The sequence below is a fragment of the Triturus cristatus genome, chromosome 8 (assembly GCF_964204655.1).
Source record: "Triturus cristatus chromosome 8, aTriCri1.1, whole genome shotgun sequence".
Classification (NCBI taxonomy): domain Eukaryota; kingdom Metazoa; phylum Chordata; class Amphibia; order Caudata; family Salamandridae; genus Triturus; species Triturus cristatus.
This window is the reverse complement of record NC_140591.1, coordinates 322264827-322288735: the sequence shown is the minus strand read 5'-3', so window position 1 is coordinate 322288735 and position 23909 is coordinate 322264827. Positions and strand designations below refer to the sequence as shown.

The 23909-nt window shown below is 44.7% G+C and overlaps 1 protein-coding gene across 3 annotated transcripts in view; it reads left to right on the top strand.

Moving 5' to 3' along the window:
• Positions 1–23909, top strand: part of ATP8A2 (ATPase phospholipid transporting 8A2) — a 2139258-nt gene that overhangs the window by 989360 nt on the left and 1125989 nt on the right. For all 3 annotated transcript variants that reach the window (XR_014967690.1, XM_085621612.1, XM_085621613.1), the window contains exon 24: positions 2312–2376. Coding sequence is in view for 2 of the 3 variants with exons in the window: in XM_085621612.1 (XP_085477738.1) it covers positions 2312–2376 (65 nt within the window). In the remaining variant the exon portion in view is untranslated. The remainder of the gene's footprint in view (positions 1–2311; positions 2377–23909) is intronic.

Genomic DNA, 23909 nt, shown 5'->3' with positions numbered 1-23909 from the left:
TAAAGGTCCCAAATTGTATATTAGGAACTTTGGTTTTGATGGGAGGATTGCAATCCTCCATGTTAAAGCCATTGCAAGAAGCACAGATTCCACTACCTGTGCAGTGGTACATTGTGTGTACCGTTGGTGCCCTGTGTTGCAAGTGTATTTCTTTTGCAGTGTGTTTGTTGAGTTGTGTGATTTCATTTTATTATGTCTTACTTTTTTTAGTATTCTTTTGAAAGACAACTCTAGCTGGACATTTTGGGCCAGATGTACTAACCTATTTTGCGGACACAAAGGCTCCTGCACGCAAAATAAGAGGGTCTGCAGCTACAAAAGAGTTGGCACTGCGAATGGATACCAACTTGTTATTTGGAAGGGCATGTTATGGGCTTCCTTTCTAGATACAGAATCGGTATCCAGTTTCTCACTTGTTTGAATTTGCAAATGAGGTTACAAACCATTGAAGAGTTACTGATTTCAAAGCTGGAGTTTGCAAAGAAAGGGAATGGGTCGCCTTTGGACCCCTCCCATTTGTGAATTTGAAAAACAATTTAACAGGGAGTAGGTAGTGGTCCAGAAGACCAATGCCTGCTCTCATTGAAACATTTAAAAAAGGGGTTGTTTTGTAAAAGCAGTCTCATTTCTCTTAAGGAAAATGGGCTGCTTTCAAAATAAAATAATACTTTATTGAAATGTACAGACATGGTGGCCTGCTGACCCTTGCAGACCACCATCCTTGTGATTGTGGCCAGTAAGAGTGAGTTAGAATGTGTGACCTACCTAATGAATATTAATAACGATGGTTGAATTGTGACCCACTCCAGAATTTTACAAACCGAGGTATTACTACACAAGTCGGTACGCAAATGTACACTTTTGTTGCAGAAATACGGGTCACAAATTGCAACCAGTTTTTGCGATCAGTGTAATCGTACATCGGGCTCTTTATCTTTAATGCAGCTATGATACCCATGTTACCCTTTGTGTAGTTTCTATCTGTGCCACAACTCCTTTTGGGAAGGCCTCGACTGCTGAAACTAGCCATTACAGAAGATCAGGGAGGGTTGGGAGGGCAGATTTGAATTACAGACTGAGTACCTGATGCCCTCGTTTGAGGAAACACTGATCATGTCCTCTCAGTAGCGGCTGCTACTAAGTGTGGGTGGTGCGGCAGGAGGCGGTTGCGGGGTAGTCTGGGTGGGTTCAAAAAATTAAAAATAAACAGACTTACCTCGGTGCCACCTCCGCTCCATCTCCTCTGCGCCGCAACAGGAAGCTCCCACCCTCCCAGAATCCCCTGTACAATCACAACACTGCCTTAAGTAGCATTGTTATTAGTCTGAGCACCGTGGATCGGATTGGAGGCTTTGCATGTTCCCCGCCAGGCTGTGTAATGGAGCCTGGTGGGGAAGATGCAAAGTGCGCATGATGGGTTGACCGCGAGGGGGGCACACTGACATGGGGTGGGAGAGGGAGGGCGGGAGGGTCCACATGGGAAGGATGATTAAGCTCCTGGATGTTTGGTAGCAATGATAAATGTACAGTTCTCCTTTCGACGGTGGAGGTATAGGGGTATGTATTGAGTTGTTTTGAAAACAATAAAAATTGTTTAAAAAAAAAAATAAATAAATGATGGGTTGACCGCCCCCCTTGGACCGGTCAAACCGTCATGCACACTTTAGAGTGTGCTTTACACTCCTCCTCTGCCCCCTGCACTGGCCAGCCTGGCCCATCCCCCCGCCCCCGAGCAGGAAGGAAGACTAAAACAATCACATTAGTTATTATTGTTTTGGTTTTCCTTTTTACACTGTTCGCAGAGCAGTGAGGCGACGCTCCTCCGCCTTAGCGGAGGAGCCGTCCTTGTGTCCGCTACGATATTGCTGAGTGATCCCTGTGACTTCAAAGACTGGAAAACCGCCTGCCATATGCAGATAATGTTTGTGAACCGCTGCCTCTTTTGACAGCCAGAAAACAAAACACTCAAAACTAGCCAATATTTCCTCCTCTGAATGAGTACATACCGTAATAGAAGTGCTTACTGAGAGAGGGAAGACTTGTATTCGCTCTAGAAACAGCTATCATATTTTTGTAATTGTATTTCCAGGCATTGATAGCTCTATTTAAATAGTGCATGAATGTTTGTTGCTGTATGTTCTGTGTTATGAGTTTCTGGAGTCGCCATCATGCATGTAAGTGGCCTCTGCTGTAACTGGGAGCCAGGGATGCGCCATGCTAGCCTCGCCTGTTAATTGCCGGAGTGGCTGTGTTTGCAGTGTGATCTTCACTGATGCTGACAACTGGATGACACGTCTCTTATCTTTGGCAGGATACTCTTGCAAACTCGTGTCACAGAACATGTCTCTCATCATGGTGAACGAAGACTCGCTGGATGTAAGTATTCTGTTTCCATCATTATGCTGTTCGAAAATTATGTTCTTCTGACCTTTAATGCCCGCATTGCATTCTGCAGCTTCAAGGCTAGATTGAAAAAATAGAATATATAAGCGACGCTTTTGTAAATGTGAAGTGTTTTATAACTTGCTGCACAGATTGGTTGAGGTTACAGTAATGAAAACAGACAAGATTTACAAAATTGAAACATGCTGGGAAGCTGCGCTCCGGGGACTGTAGGGTGTGATCTGAGGGTGTTATTCACGTGATGCTCTAAACGTGTTCCTTCCACGGGCCTGAGCCCCGTGCTGGGCCAGGGGCGCTGTGTTGTCCGCAGTGGCTCGTTATATAAGGGTCTGCTTGAACCGAGCTTCCTTCCAGCCGGAGGGAGGCTCGCGGTGGCACGTCAGATCCGGTGATTGGCCCTCCATGAATGAACTGCACGTGCGATCTTCTAATGAGGAGCAGATCGCTCCGGAGGGAGGAAGACGGCGGACGAAAAGAGGTCAGAACGGTTTATGTTGCTGCTGGTGCAATACGGGAGAGAGCATCAGCGGGTCACGCTGTAAATTGCACCCTCTCGACTTAGTCTGATATCAAGTGTCTGCGTGACATACTTTAATTCCACAGCGATATTTCGCTCCGAGGTTACACACGCACGCAGCAAGCGCGGGCTGTCTTGTATCGGCTTCCGTTGGAACGTTAACTCTTCGTTCTTCCGAATACTTTAAATCTGTCGGCGGATATCTGGAATTTTGTCTCGCCTTGTTACACTCCCAAAAGTTATTCGATATAAACTGGCCTCAGAATCCCGAACAAATACAAACTATGGTAACTAGACTGTCATAGTCACTCACCTTGCAGTTGCAACTGTACCTTCCTCTTCCAGCCTCTGATTGATGGGCAACTAGAGTCATAACAAAGGGCTAAGAACAGGACCCGACCAGGAGCTAAAAAGCAATATATATATATATTCACTTAAAAAACCATAAGTTTCACACGTTATAGTTAGGTGGACATTTCACTCATAAAAAACAATGAAATTCCCCCGTTATAGTTAGTTCAGATAACTATAACTCGCGCGCCCGCAACCCACTGCTGATGACGTCACATATTACATCACTCATGACATGGTCAGTGGCATCACTCATGACATCATCCTTGTGATAGAGTGGTGGTCGCGCAAGTTATAGTTATCTGAACTAACTATAACGGGGGAATTTCATTGGTTTTTTACGAGTGAAACGTCCACCCAACTATAACCTCTGTGAAACCTATGGTTTTTTCAGTGATTTTGTACGTTTTTTTAAATGCTAAATTATGTATTTATTAATATATATATATTTGTTTAAGGTATTTCACCGTGCGCGTATATATATATATATATATATATATATATATATTTTAGTAAAGGTACAAAAAAAGAAGATAAACAGGTAGAGCAAACGTGATAGCAGAGTATTCAAGTTTGCAATCAGTAACAACTATCACTGGTAGAATATAGTGTAGCAACTGTCCCAAATTTCGGTGCATAGTACAGAGGGTCACAAAGAAAGATACATCATGTGGAGTCGGTGTTCGGGCCAGCTCCTGCATTGACTGGGCGGGGGGCTCAGGGCGTGGGGGAGTTAGCCCAACTGGAGAGGTAATGGTGTCCGTCCGTGAGGGACGAAATGCTAAAAGCAACCTTGACTAATACATGCCGTCCTTGCGCTCTTGTGAGTAAACCTAGCGAGCGAGCACAACGCTCTTCAAGGGGGTTGGGTTCTCTGCCCACGAAAAATTAATTCCTCAGAGCATTTTTTCCAAAACCTATTGACTAAAAAAGCATTGAGTTTATAGGTAGCTCTGAAGGTAACTAATTCCAATACTCCAGAGTCTGTCACAGTACAAGGAAGGACAGTCTGGGCTGGAGAAGTCTTTTATTTGACCGGGCATTTCCATGGTAGGCTGGAGCCCTCGGAGGCCAAATTGCAGCTGGCACGGCGGCTTCAAGAGAGAGAAGAGGGAGGGAGAAGGTAGAGAGAAAGAAGATCAGAAAGAGAGAAGAGAGCGAATAGATGGATGTAAATTGAGATTGCACGAGGAATTGAAGGGTGCAGACTGTAGGCAAATGTTGACCAAGGTCGCAGCCGCCCTAAGTATCATATGCTTCTTTTATTGTTTTTATGGTTTAACTTGCTTTTTTGCAACACTTTGCTTGCAACATGTGAAATACCGGGCATTCCACAATATATTTTATTAATGTGGTGTTTGCCTTGTGCAATGAGACTGTTTGTTTGTGGTTTTATTATTCTATTATGTATATCTATCAATTTATAACTAATAGATACATTAAAGTTTCAACTATCAACTACCAGTGGACGCCTGCACGATATTGGGTTGTCGGTTGAGGATAATACAGTTTTGAGGAACTTTCTTGTACTCCTCATATATTTTTCACTGTGTGGATTTTAAATTCTGGTATACTTGCTGGGCAAACAGGAGAGTGCATTGTGCGGGTCATAATAAATGTAATTGCCCATTGTGTAATTTGTTCACAACTCATGTATATCGGTTACTAAAGTGTTTATTTCATTGATGACTAAATGAAACATAACCTGTAAACAACTTTTAATCTTGGAGAAAAACTTTATTTTCCTTGATAACTCGCAGCTGTTCTTTTGTAATTTAGGGGTTATATAAGGGTCTTTTACAATTCTACTACCATTTTTGAAATCCACCAGAGGGCAGCACAACAACCCTCACAATCCGCATCAAGCAAAGTAGAGACCTTTCCCCCGGAAATACATGCATCAATTGACAAGCCATGGGCTCCCCTTTAGGAGAGTCTCCTTTGAACTTTAGTGATGTTGGCGAGGTCTTCAAACAGCCCTCTAATGATTTATGAACTTACAAACCTTCCTTAATGTTTGGTTCATTATTCTCATTACCTGTCACCTAGAGTGTTGAAAGCCTCATTATTAACATGACATCATGAAGGAAAGCAGCTGCGCCTTGGAATTGTGCCAGATAAACGACCTAGCTGTCAGAGACGTGCACAGCTATTCTCAGACGATTAAACCACCCCTACCTTTAAATGGTAGGGCTCGAGACTGGAAGGCAATTAATGCATGAGGATAATGGGTTATTTTTCCCCAGATTTCATTCAGAACAACGTTCCTCACAAAGTGCTATTTATTATACTAGGTGTAAAGAAAGTGCAAAAAGCTTCATAAAGTGCTAGAAATAAGACACTCTAAACTCATGAAGTGCTATCAGCAACAGAGTGCAGGAGGAGATATTTCTCGTATAGCATCTTCCCAACAGGTACATTGCGAAGGCTAACAGCTGGTGCTATAAAATTAACCATTCTGTACACACCCTCAGCGCTCTTCAAAAACCAACCGGCCATCCCGGAGTTTTGGAGTCCTTCCCTCATAAAAAAGTAGTTTGACAAAGTTTTTCTTATTTGCTTTATTCAGGAGCAAATTAGGAAAAAACGAACCCATGTTTATTTATCAAAATACGCTTAGGACTGATTCATTTAAAAAACAAACATAAAAAAACGTAAATCTGCTCCCTTAGGTTTACATTTGTTTGGAGTCAATTTCTGTCTTTCTTGAATTCAAAGAGATGATGCCTGGAGGTACTTGTGTGAAGCTGCGACTGTCACGTTTGATCCAGTAATACTTATGACACCGTTCTCTGAACTCCTTTTTTCATGAGCAACAATACACAGGTATATTTGTGCAGAAGGCAATTCCCAAGAAAATGTTAATACTAACATTTTTCCTGTTTCCATGGCGAAAATACTTCTCTCCCTGAAAAATACTGTTGATACACTCTCACCAATGAGAGGCCCCCCACCACGCCTAGGTGTGGGGGCCTCTTAGTGGTATTTCGTGCGGGAGGCAACAGAGAGGCTGGGCCGGTGCACATCTGGTCAGGGCGAGTGGGAGGGGCCACCAGGTAATGTTAAGAGGTAGGCAGGCATGTAGTGTGTCACCTAGGTACACAGGCGGCCCCTCCAGGGAAAAGGATAAGAACACTGTACACGAGGGAGAAGCCCTCTTTGTCATCTTGCAGGCGTAATAAATAGTGGCGAAATGTCATAACATATAATAAAAGGATAAATCCATATTTCTAGGTTAAAACCTCAGAAAATGCTGTTATGGCAGCCATTAATCTAAAAGGACTCTGCCCATTATGCCGCTTTAGCTTTCCCTGCAACTATTTTAGGGTTTTGCAGTCTTCTTAAATGATTTAATTCTGCCAGAGCATCAAATACTGTGGTGTTCTTCAACGCTTTAGCGCAAGCCAGGTCCCCGATTTAGCTGCATTAAATGTTACGTCCTATTTGCTCTGAGCCAAAGGTACTGAAAATACGGTGGGGAGTATTTGCCCTCCCACTACAACCCATGAAACGGGTCTATTACTGCCCTGGAAAGGAGTAAGTATTCTATGTTTTTTCAAGGTGGACATGGGCCAAGAAAATGGAGGCCAAAAACGCAATCTGGCATGACTAGGGCATTGTAGAGTTGTCAAGTAGCTTTCCCAATCTAGCAGTTTGTTAGCGGTGTCATTGCTATGCGTATCATGACAGTGGTCTACTGAAGTTAGCTTGTTGTATCATCCCACCTGTATTTAGCTTGTGCATGATTAGGCATGGTATAGATTAAGGCATTAAAATCCATACTTCCTGAGCACAAGTGCATCCAGACCTCTTCCTGGTATGCATGACTGTGTTTTACACTGAATCATTCTTTTACACATCAGCTAAGATTATTTAAAAAAATTATTCTTATGCTGTCTCAACATAATATATGTAGAGATGTCAGGTTCTTTCAGATGCTAAACATCCCGGGGTTATTTCGATGCTCAAAAATGGGTCCACCTTTCGATCTTCTCAATTCTGATTGTAATACACAGAATTTTGATTGGATCAAGCGAGGGAAGGAAAGAAAAGGGAACAGATGGGACGGAGACCTGAAAAGAAAGCAACAACATGTGAACACAGCTATAAAAAAAAATCAGTTTACTCCATAAATGTTTGCTTTTGTCATGTTATTAAATACCTGTAAAGTAAATATACATAAGCATTCTATTGTTTGCTGAGTAGGCTGCCAAACATTATATCAGGTCCAGTACCTCTCACTGGCGCGCATGTGCTTCATCCATGAGCTCGTCAGCTCTATGACTCACAGGAGTACTTTTGAATAGACAACAGGATGTGGGAGCACACCGCTGACCTCTCAGGCAAGGTTCGCCCCTGGCAGCTCATGGATGAAGCGCCTGCGCCAGTGAGAGGTACTGGACCTGATATAATGTTTGGCAGCCTACTCAGCAAACCCCAAAATACAAGACTGTATTCTCTACTGATGATGTTTAATAAACCAGAAACGCGTGTCAAGAGATCAGCACTATCTGCGCCAACCTTGGCGAAATATTCGAAAATATTGGAGCGAGCTACAAGAGACTGCATTTACCAGAATGCCAGGGGCGAACCTTGCCTGAGAGGTCAGCGGTGTGCTCTCACATCCTGTTGTCTACAGGGTGGCAAGCCTTCCAGATTTCGCCCCTGTCTTTGTTTGAACTTTTTTTCCATAAACTGTGACCTATCACAATTCCTAGTGGCACGCCTCTAGATTAAAATAGGAAAGAAGTAAAAAAAATATTGGACCAGTTGGCTATCTTACAGATATGGTACAGATTGCAAGACTGTATTGTACCGCTCTGTGTTCTCAGAAAATGAGTTTTTGAATAGAGCCTGCCAAACCTCCAGAAACTTAAGGAGTAGACATGTGGAAAGCTTTTACTACATAAGTCTCGTTTAGCAGAGTTCCTTATTATTGGCCTACTCATAGTTCAGTTTTTCCCTTATTTGTGTAGCTCTGTCTTATGAGTGATGGGTGGCCATGTGACTCTGAAGCATTTTGAATGTACGTGCACACCATCAGTGGTGTGACACCAATGATGCCCCCCCCCCCTTGCACAATATGACAAGGGTCCCCTGGGTCGTCCATATCTCATAGATATACATTGGCCTTGGGCTGAATGGGGACCCCCTAAAGAGTTGGGGGCCCCTTGTCGGGTTGGGGGTAACCCTACATCTCAGGGGCCCATGTTACGCCCCTGCACACCTTGCTCACCTTATTCTACTGAGAAGTGTAAAACCATGTCACGTCAGCTACTCATGAGCATGTTCTACTTGTGTGTCTGAATAAGCTTTTCTTTATGGGGTAATGCAACACAATTTACACCTGTGTTCAAAATCGACAAAGTCTAGACTTGGGAAGGGTAAAGACAATATGCTCCAGGTCACGTTTCCATGTGAACGGTCCCTGTAGAAACCTGTGTATTTGTCCTGGGCACTTCCGAAGACCAGTAGATCCGAAAGCCGCATGTGGGCTTGCAGATATTCTTCGATCCTTTATAGGAGCGTAAGGACAGTCTTGGGGCTATTTTGCCTTTAAAAATATTCCTGGAAAAGGAATTGAACCACTTTGCTGCAAACAGTAGGGAGAGAAAAGAAGATTATATTAGTTTCATTTGCACAGCAATCCTCATGCATAGGAGACTAGTTTTAACCTTTAAATTGCCACGATTGACCCACTTTGACATGAGAACGGACGTAGAACCAAAGATCATAGAACTTTCATGCTTGCACCGTTTGAGAGCTCCTGCCTACAAGACAGACGCTTATGAGCCGTTGGTCTCCAACTTCTGGAACTGAAAGGCTCCTTTCAGAGGTAGCAGGGCTAGCTTCCTGCTGACACACAGCAAGGGATGCATTGGGGTCCTGCCAGTGAAGCCCAATTGCCCCTGTATGAACATGTCGTCTTTAGCTGGTGACTGCTGATGGTTCTGGAATAAAGAAGAAGCTGAGGCTGCTGTTGACTTGTGCTCCTGTTACAGCTGAATGTCTCCAGCTTGCCATTGTGAATCTTCCTGTCCTGTGTCTGGGGGAGGGCAGAGGGTCATGTGAACAGAGGAATCCTCTGCTATTGCAGAGAAATTCCAGCAACCACTTGGAACTGGACAATTTGCTGTGGTTTTGGGGCGCATTTATGCCTGAAGAAGATTTCCTGAAAGTTTGGGGGCATTTGGCATAAATGAAAAGTTGAATAACTGTTTCTAAACGTTTGGACTTCGTAAAATATTCATCTCTTTAGGACCAGAACAAGATAACAAGCTTATCAGAAAAAGATACAAAGTCACTGACTTCATCATAGTGGTTTCCCCCCTAGTTTGAGTCTACAAAGGGACCTCTCAACACACACATTCAGCCTTACAGAGTCCTTCACGGCTTTAACTTCCAGCCTTGGTCAGTTGAGAATTTTTGACTTCGTGATGCTCTGAAGGTAAACATTTTTGACTTGGATAAACCACAAACTTTAACCTGAGCACATATATTGATGAGTCATTTGTCATGGTGCCTACTGCACGCTAGAGACTAAAATGGTGTGCTACCTTCCCATTGTATTAAATGGAGAAAACAAAATTGCTTTTGCTGCAGCTCCTTGTCCCTCAATCCAATATTCTTCATTCTTGTCTAATTTTACTCATTAACTTTATTTCTTTAGGTCTTACTTGATTTCATCATCTTGGTTTATATTGTAACAGCTGTTCCAAATGTACGCCACTGTAGAAAGCTTCCACTTAAGCAGAGTCTACCGGTGCATTTAGCCGTTAGACTGAACAGTCTTTGCAGGAGCTCAGTCATAGCTCACATTGAGACTGTGACCTCTCTCTCAGATAGGTTAGTAATCAGAAAATCTCTTTGTTGTTAAGTAATGTGAATAAGATGTGATTGTCCAGCAACCACCAAAGAAAAGTATCCGCAAAGTCAGCTTTCTTGCAACTTTGCATCATTTATTTTAAAGTTTGCTATTGTTGCAGAATGGGAAGCTTGCACCTGTGAAAAAGAGTAAAGGGGCAGCTTTAGCAGCCCAGCACAGCCCTGGTAACTATTCCTGCTGCAGCTCAGTACCAGGAAAGGCACATGACAGTCTGTTGCCTCCCACCATATATCCACCATTGAAGCCACCACGACTAGCAAATTGTCTGCCTTGAGCCTGTGCCAAGCCCTCACTGTGTCTAATGATCTTAGAGCTCTAAGTCCATTTCTGGCAAAGCTCTGGCTGCAATCATAACCCCAGCGAGGTCTCGTGCCTGCATCCTTCCTGCACATGCGCAACCATTCAAACACCTTTCGTCCCCGATCCCGATGTATGCGTGAGCTCGTTTATGGGTTGCTGTGCTAGTGGATTTGACAGGCGATGGGAGTCCCTGCGGGCGGGGTTTGTATTCTCCAGTGCCCGTTTGCATTCCATGCCGGGGATAGGATTACCGAATGTGACATTACTATTGCTCTGCTGTGTGTTTGGTTTTATTTTCAATAAAAATTGTTTTATAAAAAAAAAAAAAAAACACCTTTCGTGTTTTGACCAAAACCTCCTGACAGCCCTTTGCAGGCGAATAATCTCTTACCCTTTGTGGGTGATTAATCCTATGTTGGGAAATCACCATAAATTATGGGACCAGGCAGGGTAAACTCTGCATCCGAAAAGTCGACTGAAGTAAGGAAACATTGCTCTCCTTCAAGAAGGCTAGAGTTTCATAAATTCATCCCCAAGTAAAGACATAAACATCACTTTTCAGAGTCTGGGTCACAGTCAGGTACTTTTTGATGTTTTTGTGTTATCATAGAGAATATCACCAGTGATCATGAAACGATGTTGCCTAGGGAGAAGGCTGCCGATGTGTAGGAAAGCAAAGTAGCCAGAGCTAGATACCATGCCAGTTGCTGAAAAAGATGAGCGATAGGGCCAGAGGATGACAACCTGCACCAGCCCTGTTGTTCTTTGCCCGCTAGAGCAGAAATCAGCACCTCTGCTCAAAACATGTCTTCCGATGAGTGGGCCGTGCACAACCAATCCAAGAGGATGGAGATGGAAGCCAAACATACGGAAAGGGAATCGCAAGTACACCTTGCTGCAGTGGCTGTGCAGAAAGAAGGCGGCTTTGGTGTTGGAAGAGATAATGGGTGTATTGGATCATGAACCTATGCATGAGAAATGTGGAGAGGACCGGTCCCAGCACCCCGCACTCATTGTGGCAGCAAAAGTGTGGTGATAGTCTAGAGATGTGGGGCAGCCAAAACCCCTCTTTCCCACTGAGGTTCTACCAAGTTTTGTGATTTAGTATCACCTAGAAAAGCAGGTTTTATCCCTGGTGTACGGTGCCTCCATGAATTAGATGGAAAATAGCACAGTGATGCTTCTAGGGAAACAACCTACATCAAGGAGCAATGTCATCCGCCCTCGAGGTGCAATTCAGCGCCAGTAAAACAAATCCATACCAGAGAATGTTTGGGCGGCTTCCTTTGACATATCTTAGGTAATTCAGGGATAGATCCAAATCGTATCAAGAGCTCTACCCAACAGCACAATTACGGTGCCTTCATGCTTTAGAGGTCCTGTCAAGACTAGACTCAGATGGGTCATTTTGATTGATGAAAGAGCAGCCCCATTCTCTGATGAAAAGTAGGTTTCCACAGCTGGAAATGATTGATTGGAACTCCAAAAGTTCCAAGGATCTGGAATTAAGTAGGTCTGATGAGGGTTTAAGTAAGAAAGTGTTTCCTCCAACTCGCACGATAGACCGGAGCAGATGGGCTTGTCCAGGATGCCTCTTTGGCATGCTGGCTGGTTTGCCGATGCTCCGGGGATAGGGTCAGGCTTCCGTTAAATACAGTCCGCATTATACAAGTGATACTTAAAGGGAAAAGCATGGATGCATATTAACAAATATAAATGGCGCAACAGTGGTGTTGATCAAGCTAAAATGCAAGTGATTAAACGTATATCATGTTTGTAATTAAGGGCCTGATTTATATCTTGGCATTTTGTATACTCCATCGCTACAGGGACAGAGTATACATACTGCCAAGAGAAAGGTCCACCCGCCTGATTAAGATGCGCACGTACCATGGATTTACTTCCGGCGGAGACAACTCTGTCTCTGCTATGATTAAACCCCTCCAACGGCCATGCGGGGTCAGACCTCTAATTCTGCCCACCTGATTTAGATGGCAGGAATTAGAGGACAAATCTGTTGCTATGGGGCAGTGAAAAGCGCAAAATGCTCCTGGCGCCATTGGAGAAGACTCCCATGGTGATGGAAGCATTTTCTTTTTTGCTATCAAAAAGAAAATTCTGCTTTGTTTTTTCTTTTTAAAATAAAAAATGGAATCGGTTTGGTGCAAGTCTCTGTCATGTTGACTGAGCTGTGCACCAAATTTTAAAAAACATTGACAGGATCCGCCTTTTGTACAGCTCCTACCAATGCTTTCAGAAATGACCGACTGCTTAGTTCTTAGTTTGGCAGGTGGTACCACCGTCAGGGCGACGGCGTAATTTACACCGTTTCCCTTATGGAGTAACGGGCCACCCGCCAACAGTTAAATTAGGTCACTGAGTGTTAAAGGTGCAGCCAAAATAAAATGCATATGTGGGTGTAAAACTACAAGCTGTCTAAATACAGTTCATAGCTCCCTTCCCTCAAAGCCACACAGAGGAAATATTTTGAGGCGACTCCTCCAGTACCAGGAGGATGTGCTGTGCTGGGTTGTGCTCCCCAGAACCTCAAAGAGACATCTCTGCAAGGGTGTCTACAAACACACCGAAGTATGCAACCATGCTTCTTCTAAACTGCGTAGCTCCTCTAGGGAGAACAAATATAGACGTAAAAATAGGTATGATTTTTGTTTTTGTTTTATAAACAGAATTTTACTGTGATTTTACATCCTTAAAAACAACATCGTAGGCTTGAAAACCAAGTTTTACGAAAATGTCTGTTCAAATGCAGTTATTATAGTTCAACATATCACTTTATAGTACAGGTTGTCGATAGGAAATCAGCCAGTCACATCTTCCATTACATGACCTCCCCCCCCCCCCCACCCCTTTCCCCCCACCTCATGCCTCTCTGGCCAAACTCTTCTGCGGGTTTTTTTTTTTACTATACTAGATATGTGTTTCTTTATTTTCAGTGTTTTAGGCACCAACAGGTCGCACTTCAGCCTCTTTAGAAGCCTAAAAATGTGTGGATGAGTTTAAGCAATGGTGTGAAAAGCAGTAGCAAAACGTCGATGGAAGAAAGTCCTTCTACACACGAGGGGCAAAGACAGGTGGTAGAAGTGTAGCAGGAAAAACGACATTACCTAAACAAAAAAGTTGTCAAACTGTACTACAAGTGCAATTAATAGTAATTGTAACTTTTTTGTATAACACTGGCTACAAATGTTACAGTTTCGTAAACAGCAGGGGTGCCTTTAACCACCTCAGGGATTCAAATGTGTCTCCTTCGTGTTATACAGAGATTTCTGCAGATGGTGCATGAACCACTTATTTTAGCTGGCGGGTAACCACCCCCAGTATGCGCTTCATCCCCCAGTCTGGACAGGCGTTGTGTAGCTGCTTGTATAATATTGGAAAGCCTAGTGTTGGACACATTGGTCATAAAATGGTGAACAGAAACCTGGCAGGAAGCCACATTTTATGCAGACACATTTACATTTACAAGATGAGAAAAGTCTCAAGTGCATACTAATAAAACACAATAAAAGACCAAGTAGGAGAAAGTATGCAAACTCAAGAGTAAGTGCAGACTTGCAGATGCCATGATTACTCTGTGGGCAGTTTCTTCTCTATCCTGTGAGGATAGGAAAAGGGCTCAGTAGACTTGAACGAAAATGTCTACTTTCTGTATTTGGTGCCATATTACAGTGGGTGCCCCAGGGGCGCAATGGGAGGTGCACATGCTTTTTGCACCCGAGGGCACTTTTGCATTACATCTTCACTTTTGCACAACAGCATCAGTAATACAGATCACGGTGGTGCTACATGTGCACTGGCGTGATCTCTAGGGGTTTTTTCCTTGTTTGCATGGGGGTGTGTCATGTCCTGAAACGCTTTGCGTCTTCTACCTGTACCCTCTTACAGACAAGGAGTTGTCAGAGGGTGCACTGATTGTGCGCCTCATTGAGGTGATGCTCACTCAGTGCTCCCCGAGGGCACCCTTTAAAAGAGGGCAAAAGGGGTCCCATAGACCTCCCAGTCATCCAGTTACAGGCCGGTTTAGTCACCCATAGCACCCGCCTTCACATGGATTTCTACCCCCTTTCAAACGCAGGCCACGTTGTCCTATCGGTTTTTCCAGTTTTTTGCGAATACCATCCAGTTAATGGAAGCCTCAACCTCGGGAACTGGTCATCCATCCTGGCTAGCCTTAACAACATCGAGGTCTGGATGTGTCGAGCCTGGCTGCAGCTCAGTTCACCTAAAAATGCATTTAAAAATGGTATGCTTCTGATGGATATTCTTAAGCGCAGATTCCTCACCTTTAGAATATCCCCAGGTGCCAACCTGGACGTTTTCATACCTTTGCTCCTGGATGCTGCTAGTTGGCATCATAGGACTCCCCATTGTCATTGCTCCATTCCGGAAGTGACAGAGTGAAGCCGCATATATCCACCATCCTTGCTCACCAATGTCAATTCCTTTTTTTCCGTGCCTTTGAACGTGTACCTGAAGATCTGCTCCCTTTTAGTCGGTTGACACATTGCTTCCAAAATCTTTAAACTGTCAAAGAGAACAATGTCCCCACCAAAGACTACAGGGTTCAAATCATGCAGTGACTGTTGGAAACAGATGTCAGTGAATGGCCCGCATGAGGTGTACCTCAGGTGTTTGTTCGGGGCACAACCTTCAAGTGACCTTTTGCACTTGAATGTGGTACTGGATTGTGAAGTAAAGCAATTTATCAACGAACACCAGAAGAAATCACAAACCTCCTGTAAGCCTCACTCCTGCTCCAAATTGAGGGTGTGAACTTGAGGCTGCTCCTGTGACAGGTCTTCATTATGTTCTAAGTCACCCAGTAAGTCCAAATCTATATCTAAGGAAAAAAACATAAGAAGTCAAAGCTGTGTCCCAAGAGAAGTCAGGAGAATGTCAAGATGCTAATCACTCTGGCTCCTGATCCTTGATCAGGGAGCCTATTACACAGCTGGTCTCATGGCCGTCTAAATTCCCTGGGCCATTGACAAAGTGGCAACAGGTCGAGCCATTTAGGGAAGCCATGCTGTGTATATTTGGCACTCTTCCAGGTTTCTTCTACTGTGCATAAAGGCCCCAAGAATCTGCAGGGGCTTCCAGTTGGTTTACTGCCAGCAAGACCTATCATTGCACCCTCTGTGCCCCTGGAACCCACCTCAGCTTCCACAATGACTCCAGTGCCAACTTGCCTTCCGCCTATGTCGACTTCCGTGTCTAACCTCGATCAAAATCAGTTTTGACCTCGAACACAGTCATGCCTTAACTCCACAGAGGACTCTAGTCTCTGGAAAAATCCCAGCTCCAAGTTGATGGCCTTTCTACTATCTATCAAGGGAAGGCTGGTGCAGTTTCTTACAAACAATACCACTGCCATGTGCTACTGCATCTAGCAAGATGGATTGGGCTCCTGCTTGGCTGGAGCATCAGGGGATTTAAACCCCAGGGTGGACGAGCTCAGCCGGCAACAACTGGTAGTTCATGAATGGCGGTTGCATCTAGAGGTGATGCAAGACATCTTCTGAAAGTGGAGAGAGCCCTGGTTGGATCTTTTAGTAAAGTCATAATTTCTGCACTCCGAAGTTTCCAAGAACGCTCTCGCTAGGTGACACATTTAATGGAGCATGGGACTCCTGCACACCTTCCCGCTGCTTGCTTTGCTGCCTCGAGTTGTGAAGTTCAGAAACAACCGGGCCCAAGGCATCCTGGTGGCTTCAGATTGGGTCAGGAGTGTGTGGTACCCAGAACATCTGGGTATGAGTATCAGTCCTTTGATCAGGCTACCACTTTGTGAGAATCTTCTGTTGCAGCAACAGGGTAGAGTTCTGCACCCGAACCTGCACAATTTACACCTCCATACGTGGAGACTGAGCGGTGGCAGTTGACTGCTTTCGGCATATCTCCTGAGGTTGTGGATGTCATCCTCACAGCCAGACGTCTCTCTTCAAATTCTGTTTACACAAGGTGCTGGAGCAAATTTGTGGCTTGGTGTGGAGACTGAAGCACAGATTACCTACAGTCCAAACTGTCTTGTTATTTATTTTATATTTGGCCCAGCAAGCTCTTGCAGTGGGCAACATTAAAGTTTATATGTTTGCCCTGATGGCATTTGTTGGACCAACAATTTTCGTGTAAATCACTAGTTGTGATGCGGTTTACTAAAGGATTGACACATGTTCCCTTCCAAAATGTTTGTGATGCCACAATAGGATCTTAATTTGGTACTGACCTTCCTCATGTGTATTCCCTTTGAGCCTATGGACAGCTACTTGTTGCATCTTCTGACCCTCAAACCCATCTTTCTCATGATCACGTCAGCTCGTCACATGAGTTAGCTCCAGGCTCTTATGGCTTAGCCACTGTGCACTGCCTTTTTCCAAGTTGAAATGTTGTGCAGGAGCAGCGCGGCTTTCATGCCTAAAGTTGCGAAGCCTTTTCACATTGGACAATCCTTCACTCTCCCAATGCTCTTTGCCCCATCTAATCCCTCATAAGAGGACAGAGTCCATCGACTGGACCCCAAAAGAGCCTGGACTTTTTAGTTTGATGGCACCAAAGGCCTTCGGTTGGACGAGCAGCTTTTTGTGTGCTTCTCTAGGGCTACGAAGTGTAAGGCAGCGCAGAAAAAGGACTCCGTTGAAGTGGATAGTCCTCTGCATTAAGATTTGCTATGCACTGGCCAAGAAGCAGCCTCTGGAAGGACTCATTCCACCAACAATGTCCAAAACTGATACTACTGCGTTGGCACACAGAGTGCCTTTTCTTGACATCTGCCAGGCTGCGATGTGGGCGGTAGTGCACACCCGTTCACGAAGCTCTATTGCCTAGCTAGTCAGGTCTGACGGAAAGGGCATTTCTCTTGTTTGGTCCTGCAAGAATTTTTAGTTTAAACGTACTCAACTGTCTCTCCCCCCCCCACCCTGGAAAGTGCTGTTTTCGTATCTATTATAACGGGGAGTAATCTATGGCATTCTTCAAAAGAACAAGTTACTTACTTTCAGTAGCGCTCTTTCTGGTAGATACTCTAACTGTAGATTCCTCCTGCCTCTGCGGCCCAAAATAGTCCCAGTTTAGAGGTCTGCACACTGGTACTTCCACTTATTTTCTGTCCCGCGCCCAAGGGTGCCAAAAGAGTCAATCAAGAAACTGATGTTGGTGCGTAGAAGTGAGGCCTACATGCGTGGCCGCTTAGGGGTGTGCAGGAGCAATAGTTAAAAAAAACTTCCAGATCCAGTCCGGTGCCTGTGGAATAGTCTAAAGGTGAGGAATCTGCAGGTAGAGTATGCACCAGAACGCAAGAAACTTGTTGATCATTTTCAAATGTAGACAATATCGGACCTTGTTATCATTAAAGTTGCTTGTTAGAGCAAATCCAACTGTGAGGATTCTTGTGTCAAATGAAAAAGCACTGGCTAAGCCGTAGATCTGGCCTTAACTGGCTGATGCTATAGTTTTTTTTTTTTTACTGCAACCATACACCTCAAAAATAAAAATGGAAAAACAAAGAAAATATGCCACCACCTGAACATGGCCACTATATGAGTGAAATAAGCATTTTAAATTAAAAATAACATTTATTGAGGAGGCTGTTTTACCGGAGATGTCTTTAAAATAGCGACTTTCAGCTGCTGCATGCATTTGTCTTTTTTTAATACTATTGTTTGTGGTGAGGAGCAGAATAGCCACAACCTAAACAAGCAATCAAATCACAGGTATAGCTAAAATGTCAAACACTTTAGAACATGAACTTTAAGAAGCAGACTGGAAATAAGTTCCCATTTAACTGACAGCCGAAGTGCAGGCAAAATAAACAGCCAGTATTTAATGTTAAAATAAATCAAAAAGAACGCTTTGAATCAGCTTTGTCACTGTAGAGAGAGGAACTCGTTTTTTTCCGGATGTAAACAATGTGCACAGGCTTTGGTGTTGACTCAAAGTTAAGGGAGCCAGTCGTTAAAGAGGGAAAATGTGGTGCCCCATCCTGCAAGCTCTGGTGAGCAGAAGGGAAATGTGAAAGACAGTTTGACGACCAATGAAGCCTGATTACCAAAAGCTCCAGCGTGGGTGTATATATTATATTATTTTTGGGGGGAAAAAACAGTAGCTGACTCCAAGGCTAGACCTAAATAAATCTGGTCAGGAAAATTCCATTGAAATTCAGGGCGATAGTTAAGGTACTTAAATGTGGTATGTATGTACCTATTTTGGTACAACGCATTTGGGAAAGTCCACGGCCTGCTTGGAGGAATACACGGAATTGAACCACCAAGGACTTGACATGTACTCTAAGACAACATCCAAATGTGTTCTAACCAGAAAAGGCTGCATTGTCCATTGGGTGCCAGCGCAGACTGGCGCTAAACAAGAGTAAATTGTCCTGTTTATAAATGGTATAAACGGGCAGCCCTTTTAAAACAAATGATGCATTTACCATTTGAGGCATCATTTCTACGTGGATTTTCTTGCTCCACAACACGCCATAAAACACAGCAGCCTTCCAGCAGGTCATAAAACACTCTCGGCATCTTGGCAGCGCGGGCCTCGGAAATACGCCCTCAATGAACAAATAGGTTTTCCGCAGCGCCTTTTTTGTGCGGCAAATCTATATTGAAACCGGTTACATTGTGATAAAAATACAAAAATAGAAGTGATGCAGCCAGATCAAAACATGCCTCGTGTCAAACACCAGAACTAATGGGCGCCTTGGAAGCATTAAACGCACAGAGCGAGATAAATAGGGAATGTTCCATAGGCAGCAGCGCCTGCCAACGACCACTTGATTTATAGGCGCTGGCCTCTGTCGTGAAGACAGTTGGCGATTACGCGGACCTGACTTCATGACTACATCATGTCCTGAAGCGAAGTGTCGCCCCGTGTCAGGAGTGCTTGCTTAGCGCGCGCTCCACTAACAAGCCGCTTCCCGAGCCAGTCAGCGAGTTGGTCTGGAACAGCACGAGGGATATCAGAATTATTACTGCTCAGCGGAGCCTCGCTTTCATTAATGACGTCTACCCTGTGCTTGGATATGGAGCCCCAATACAGAATGTGAAACGGGGCCCATAGATTCCCATATCGCTCAGATTTTCATAGACTTTTAGCTGCATGGGGGTCCGGGCACATACATAATGGGACCCCCTTCACAGAATAGGTCTGCGTAGTTATGCCCCTGATAGGATCCAAGAGGCTTCCTTCACAGGTGAAGTTAAATGTGTATATATATTTTTTCCAGAGTTCTATATAGCGCGAACTTGACCCGAAGGTATCCGGCATCAGAGCGTTTTATATGAGCATCAGTTGCATTACACAAGGACACGTTAATTGTTTAGTTAGGCACCGGTAGATTAAGTAATTTGCCCAGAATTACAGGTTGTCGAGCATCGTTGCCGAGACTCGGTCCCGGTTCCCCAGATTCGAGGTCAGCTGTTAGGCCACATCCTCTCCCAATATATTATATCAGTCTTTAGAGGTGGAGTGTTATGTTTGAAAGCACTTAAGTAACAGTTCCATACATATCATTTGACATCCATAGTCGTGACTCGCCTTATAACAACATGAGTGTCACCAACTGTGTTTTGACAACCTATCGTTAATTAAATCATTGTCAATGTGTAATATGTTTCGGTTTTGAGATCTGAACTGTAAAATATGAGCCTTTGGCAAATTATTGTGGCTGATCATCGATGGCAGGAAAGTGCCCCCTTCTTTTCAACCTAGGGGAGCATGACCTTTCATCTTAACAAGGGCAAAGTCCTCTTATGAAGGGATATTGTCATCTACATCTGTAACCAGGAATTCATTTGTGTTGTAAAACGTGTCTGTTAGACATGTCATCCTTATGGTGGTCTTCCCCCAAACTTTTTGCTTTTTGCCTCCACGTTTTGCCAAAACTTTTTGTTGGTCTTAGGACTCTGAGCACTTTACCACTGCTGACCAGTGCTAAAGTGCATGTGCTTCTTCCCTAACCATGTGTGTAATTCGTGTATACCTGGCTAGCATATTTAATTTACCTGCTCGTCCCTTGTAAAGTGGTATACCATCTAGCCAGGGGCTGTAAATTCAATGCTACTAGTGGGCTTGCAGCAATGATTGTGCCTCCCAAAGAAGTAGCCTTTCAAGCCTGTCTCAGGCCTGCCACTGCAGTGCGTGTGTGTGCAGTTTACTGCCACTTTGACTTGGCATTTAAAAATGCCTGCCAAGCCTTAAACTTTCCTTTTCTTACAAATAAGACACCCCTAGGGTATGCCCTAGGTAGCCCTAAGGGCAGGGTGCTATGTAAGTAAAAGGTGGACATGTACTTTTATGTTTTGCATGTCCTGATAGTGACAACAGCTACATTTGTTTTTCACTACTGTGAGGCCTACTCCTCTCATTGGTTAGCATTGGGAATTCCTGTATACACTTTTAATTGGGAATTCCTGATCAGAAAGGAGTTGCTACTTCATGTGTTATATCGTTTGACATGAAAGAGCAATTGATGCACCACCACATGAACAATATAACAAATTGCAAGGTCTGTGTCCAAAGTTATTCTTCAAGTCCTCTTTTTTATTTAATCACAGTTTGATTTGAACATATCATGAAACATGTAGAGTAGACCAGCCAACACGTTTTGTCCAATTCATTGTACTTTTTAAGGGCATGTGCGAAGTCATCATACATATGGAGCCACTGTATCTGAGGCAAATGCAGATGATCCGGGTATAGTCATATAACTGGAAATGGGACAGATGGATCACTCTGTCTATGGTATAAAATAACTATAAGCAGCTGGGTCCTAGTGTCAGATGCCAGAATTCCGCGGTGTATCAAAAGTAGAAAACCGCCTGGTCACATGCAATTAAGGTGACCCAAGGCAGATAAACTCATCAGCTCAGCATCATAATACGCGCTGAGAAATGAGGGCACGGGGGAGTCTCCTTCCGGATTGCGCTTGTTGTGATTAAATAAACAAGAGGACTTAAAGAATAACTTTGGACACAGACCTTGTAATTTGGTATATTGTTCATATGGTGGTGCACCGATTGCTCTTTCATGTCAAACATTGTTAAGTCTAGTTGAGGACCGCACCTTGACAGTGGGTGCTTATACTGTGTGCACACGGACTTGGGGTACTTCCCTTTCTTATAATTTTTGGGGTTAGCAGATTAGGTGCTAGCTGCTGCAGGGTTTCACTGTCAATTATTACATGGTCTTCATGTTTTATATCTTTGGAATAGTAATGATAAATCCTCCTTACTGGTCATGGCTGGATTCAACGTAACTGTTTTAAAGAAATTACACTTTTAGAAAGTCTACATTTCTTAGTCCTTACTGCTCTGTGTGCCACAATTTGTGCATGCCCTCTAGAGAGCCACAAACACAAGAAGGATAGGTGTGTCTTAGTACCCATCTACATACATCTGCATTACTGATGGTCCTGCCTGGGCAGGATGGAAGGGAGGGTGTTAGACTTGGCATCTTTTGGCGTGTTTCCCCTGACTTTTTGCTTTCTGACCTCCCGTTTTTGGCTCTGTTTTTGCTGGTGTAATGATTCTGCGCACTTTCCTCACTGCTGTCCAGTGGGAAAGTGCAAGTGCTCCTGTATAAAATTTGTTATGGATTGGTGTTTCCATGATTGGCCTATTTGATTTATGTGTCAGTCCCTAGTAAAGTGCACTGCGAGTGCCAGGGCCTATAAATCAAATGCTGTTGGTGGGCTCTGCAGCACTGGATTGTGCCACTCTCGCAAACAACCCGTAAAGTGTAACTCTGGCCGGCCATTGCAGAGCCTGTGCGCAGCCTGGGGCTGCCATGTCGACTTGGCAAGTGCACACACTTCCAAGTCCCTAAATCTTCCCTTTTCTACATGTTAGTCACCCCAAAGGTAGGCCCAAGGTACCCCTGTGGGCAGGGTGCATTGTATGTGTAAGGTAGAACATGCCCTGGTGTGTATGTGGCATGTCCTGATAGTGAATTACAGCATACTTCATTTTTCACTATCGCAAGGCTACCTGTTCCCCATAGGCCAGAATGGGCAGCTTGATTATAACATCCTATAATCCTAACTAACCCAGGGAACATGGTTGAAATGCGAGTTTAGTATGCCTGAACTCAGAATGATAAAATACATCTTTTAGTGAAGTTGGTTTTAACATTCTGTGTTTGAAAATACCACTTCTAGAAAGTAGGTATTTTTTTGTCTAACCATCCAAGCCTGCCTCTGCTAGGTTGCGTATTCCTTGTCTGGAGTTTGAGTGACAGGGGCTGGGGATTCCAGGAGACAGGGTGAGTCAGCACAGGGCGGAATAGCAAGATCTACATGTAGATGGGTGGGAGGAGTTGTACCTGGGACCTGAATAGAGCTGTGCCTTCCCTCCACAATGCTGGCTCCACCTCCTGTGGTGCGTCTGGTGTCCCTGGCCTACACTGTGAAAGGAAAGAAGGAGTCTTGTCAACAAAGTGTTCCAGGACTGACAAGAACTAGTTTGGACTAGGCAAAGGCCTCTCTGCCTTCAGAGAAAAAAGAGAAAGTGAGGATAAAAAGGGGGACCCAAACCCCAGAAGTTTAGAACTCGCTGGAATCAAGGAACCTGCCAAGAAGAAGAGCTGGAAGAGCTGCAAGGAGGAGTACAGCCCCTTTGCTGTGTTGTTGCTTTGTTGGGTTGGCCTGCAGCTGCTGCTTTTGCCTTGGGCAGTGAAAGGACTGGACTGAACTTTCTCTACTTGTGCTGAGTATCTCCAAGGGCCTGAACCCAAGCTGGCCTCCTGTTAAGAAGTCTTAGGGACTGCAAAGACTTCACCAACCTCTGGGTACCGCTCCTGGGACCGCTGTTTCCGTTGACACAGAGAAGAGGGAACCGCGATCGACTCTGTCACCGACTCCGTTGCTGGCCTTGTGTCCCGAAGGCACCGCAGGCCGCACTGTGTCGCCCTGCACCGCAAGCCTTGGTCTCACCACCGCCATCTGCACAATCGTCACCGAGCCGCTGCCTGCACCGCATCCAGAGGACACCGCAGCCCGCACCACCTCGCTTCATTTAGCTGGCCTGGTCTCACCGACACGATCGCCGCTGGCTCGACACCCGTGACCACCTCATCACGCACAGCTGTCCGGCACCGCCAGTGCCCATTCCCGCCACCTGGCTATGTTGCTTGCATTGCAACCTGCCAGCACCACCTCGAGCACCGTCTCGCCCTGCACCGCAAGCCTTGGTCTCACCGGCACCGTCTGCACGATCATCACCGAGCCGCTGCCTGCACCGCATCGAGAGGACATCGCGCCTTGCACCGCTTCCACTTTGCATCACAACCACGACGGAGGCCAAGATCGACTCGCACGCCTGTGTGAACTGCACTAAGAAAGGTACTGTTAACGAGTCTGTTCACGCTGTTGCTGGCCCGTACCGACGCAGTCAGCGGGAACGAGCTACCGACTCGTACGAACTGTGTTTTCAA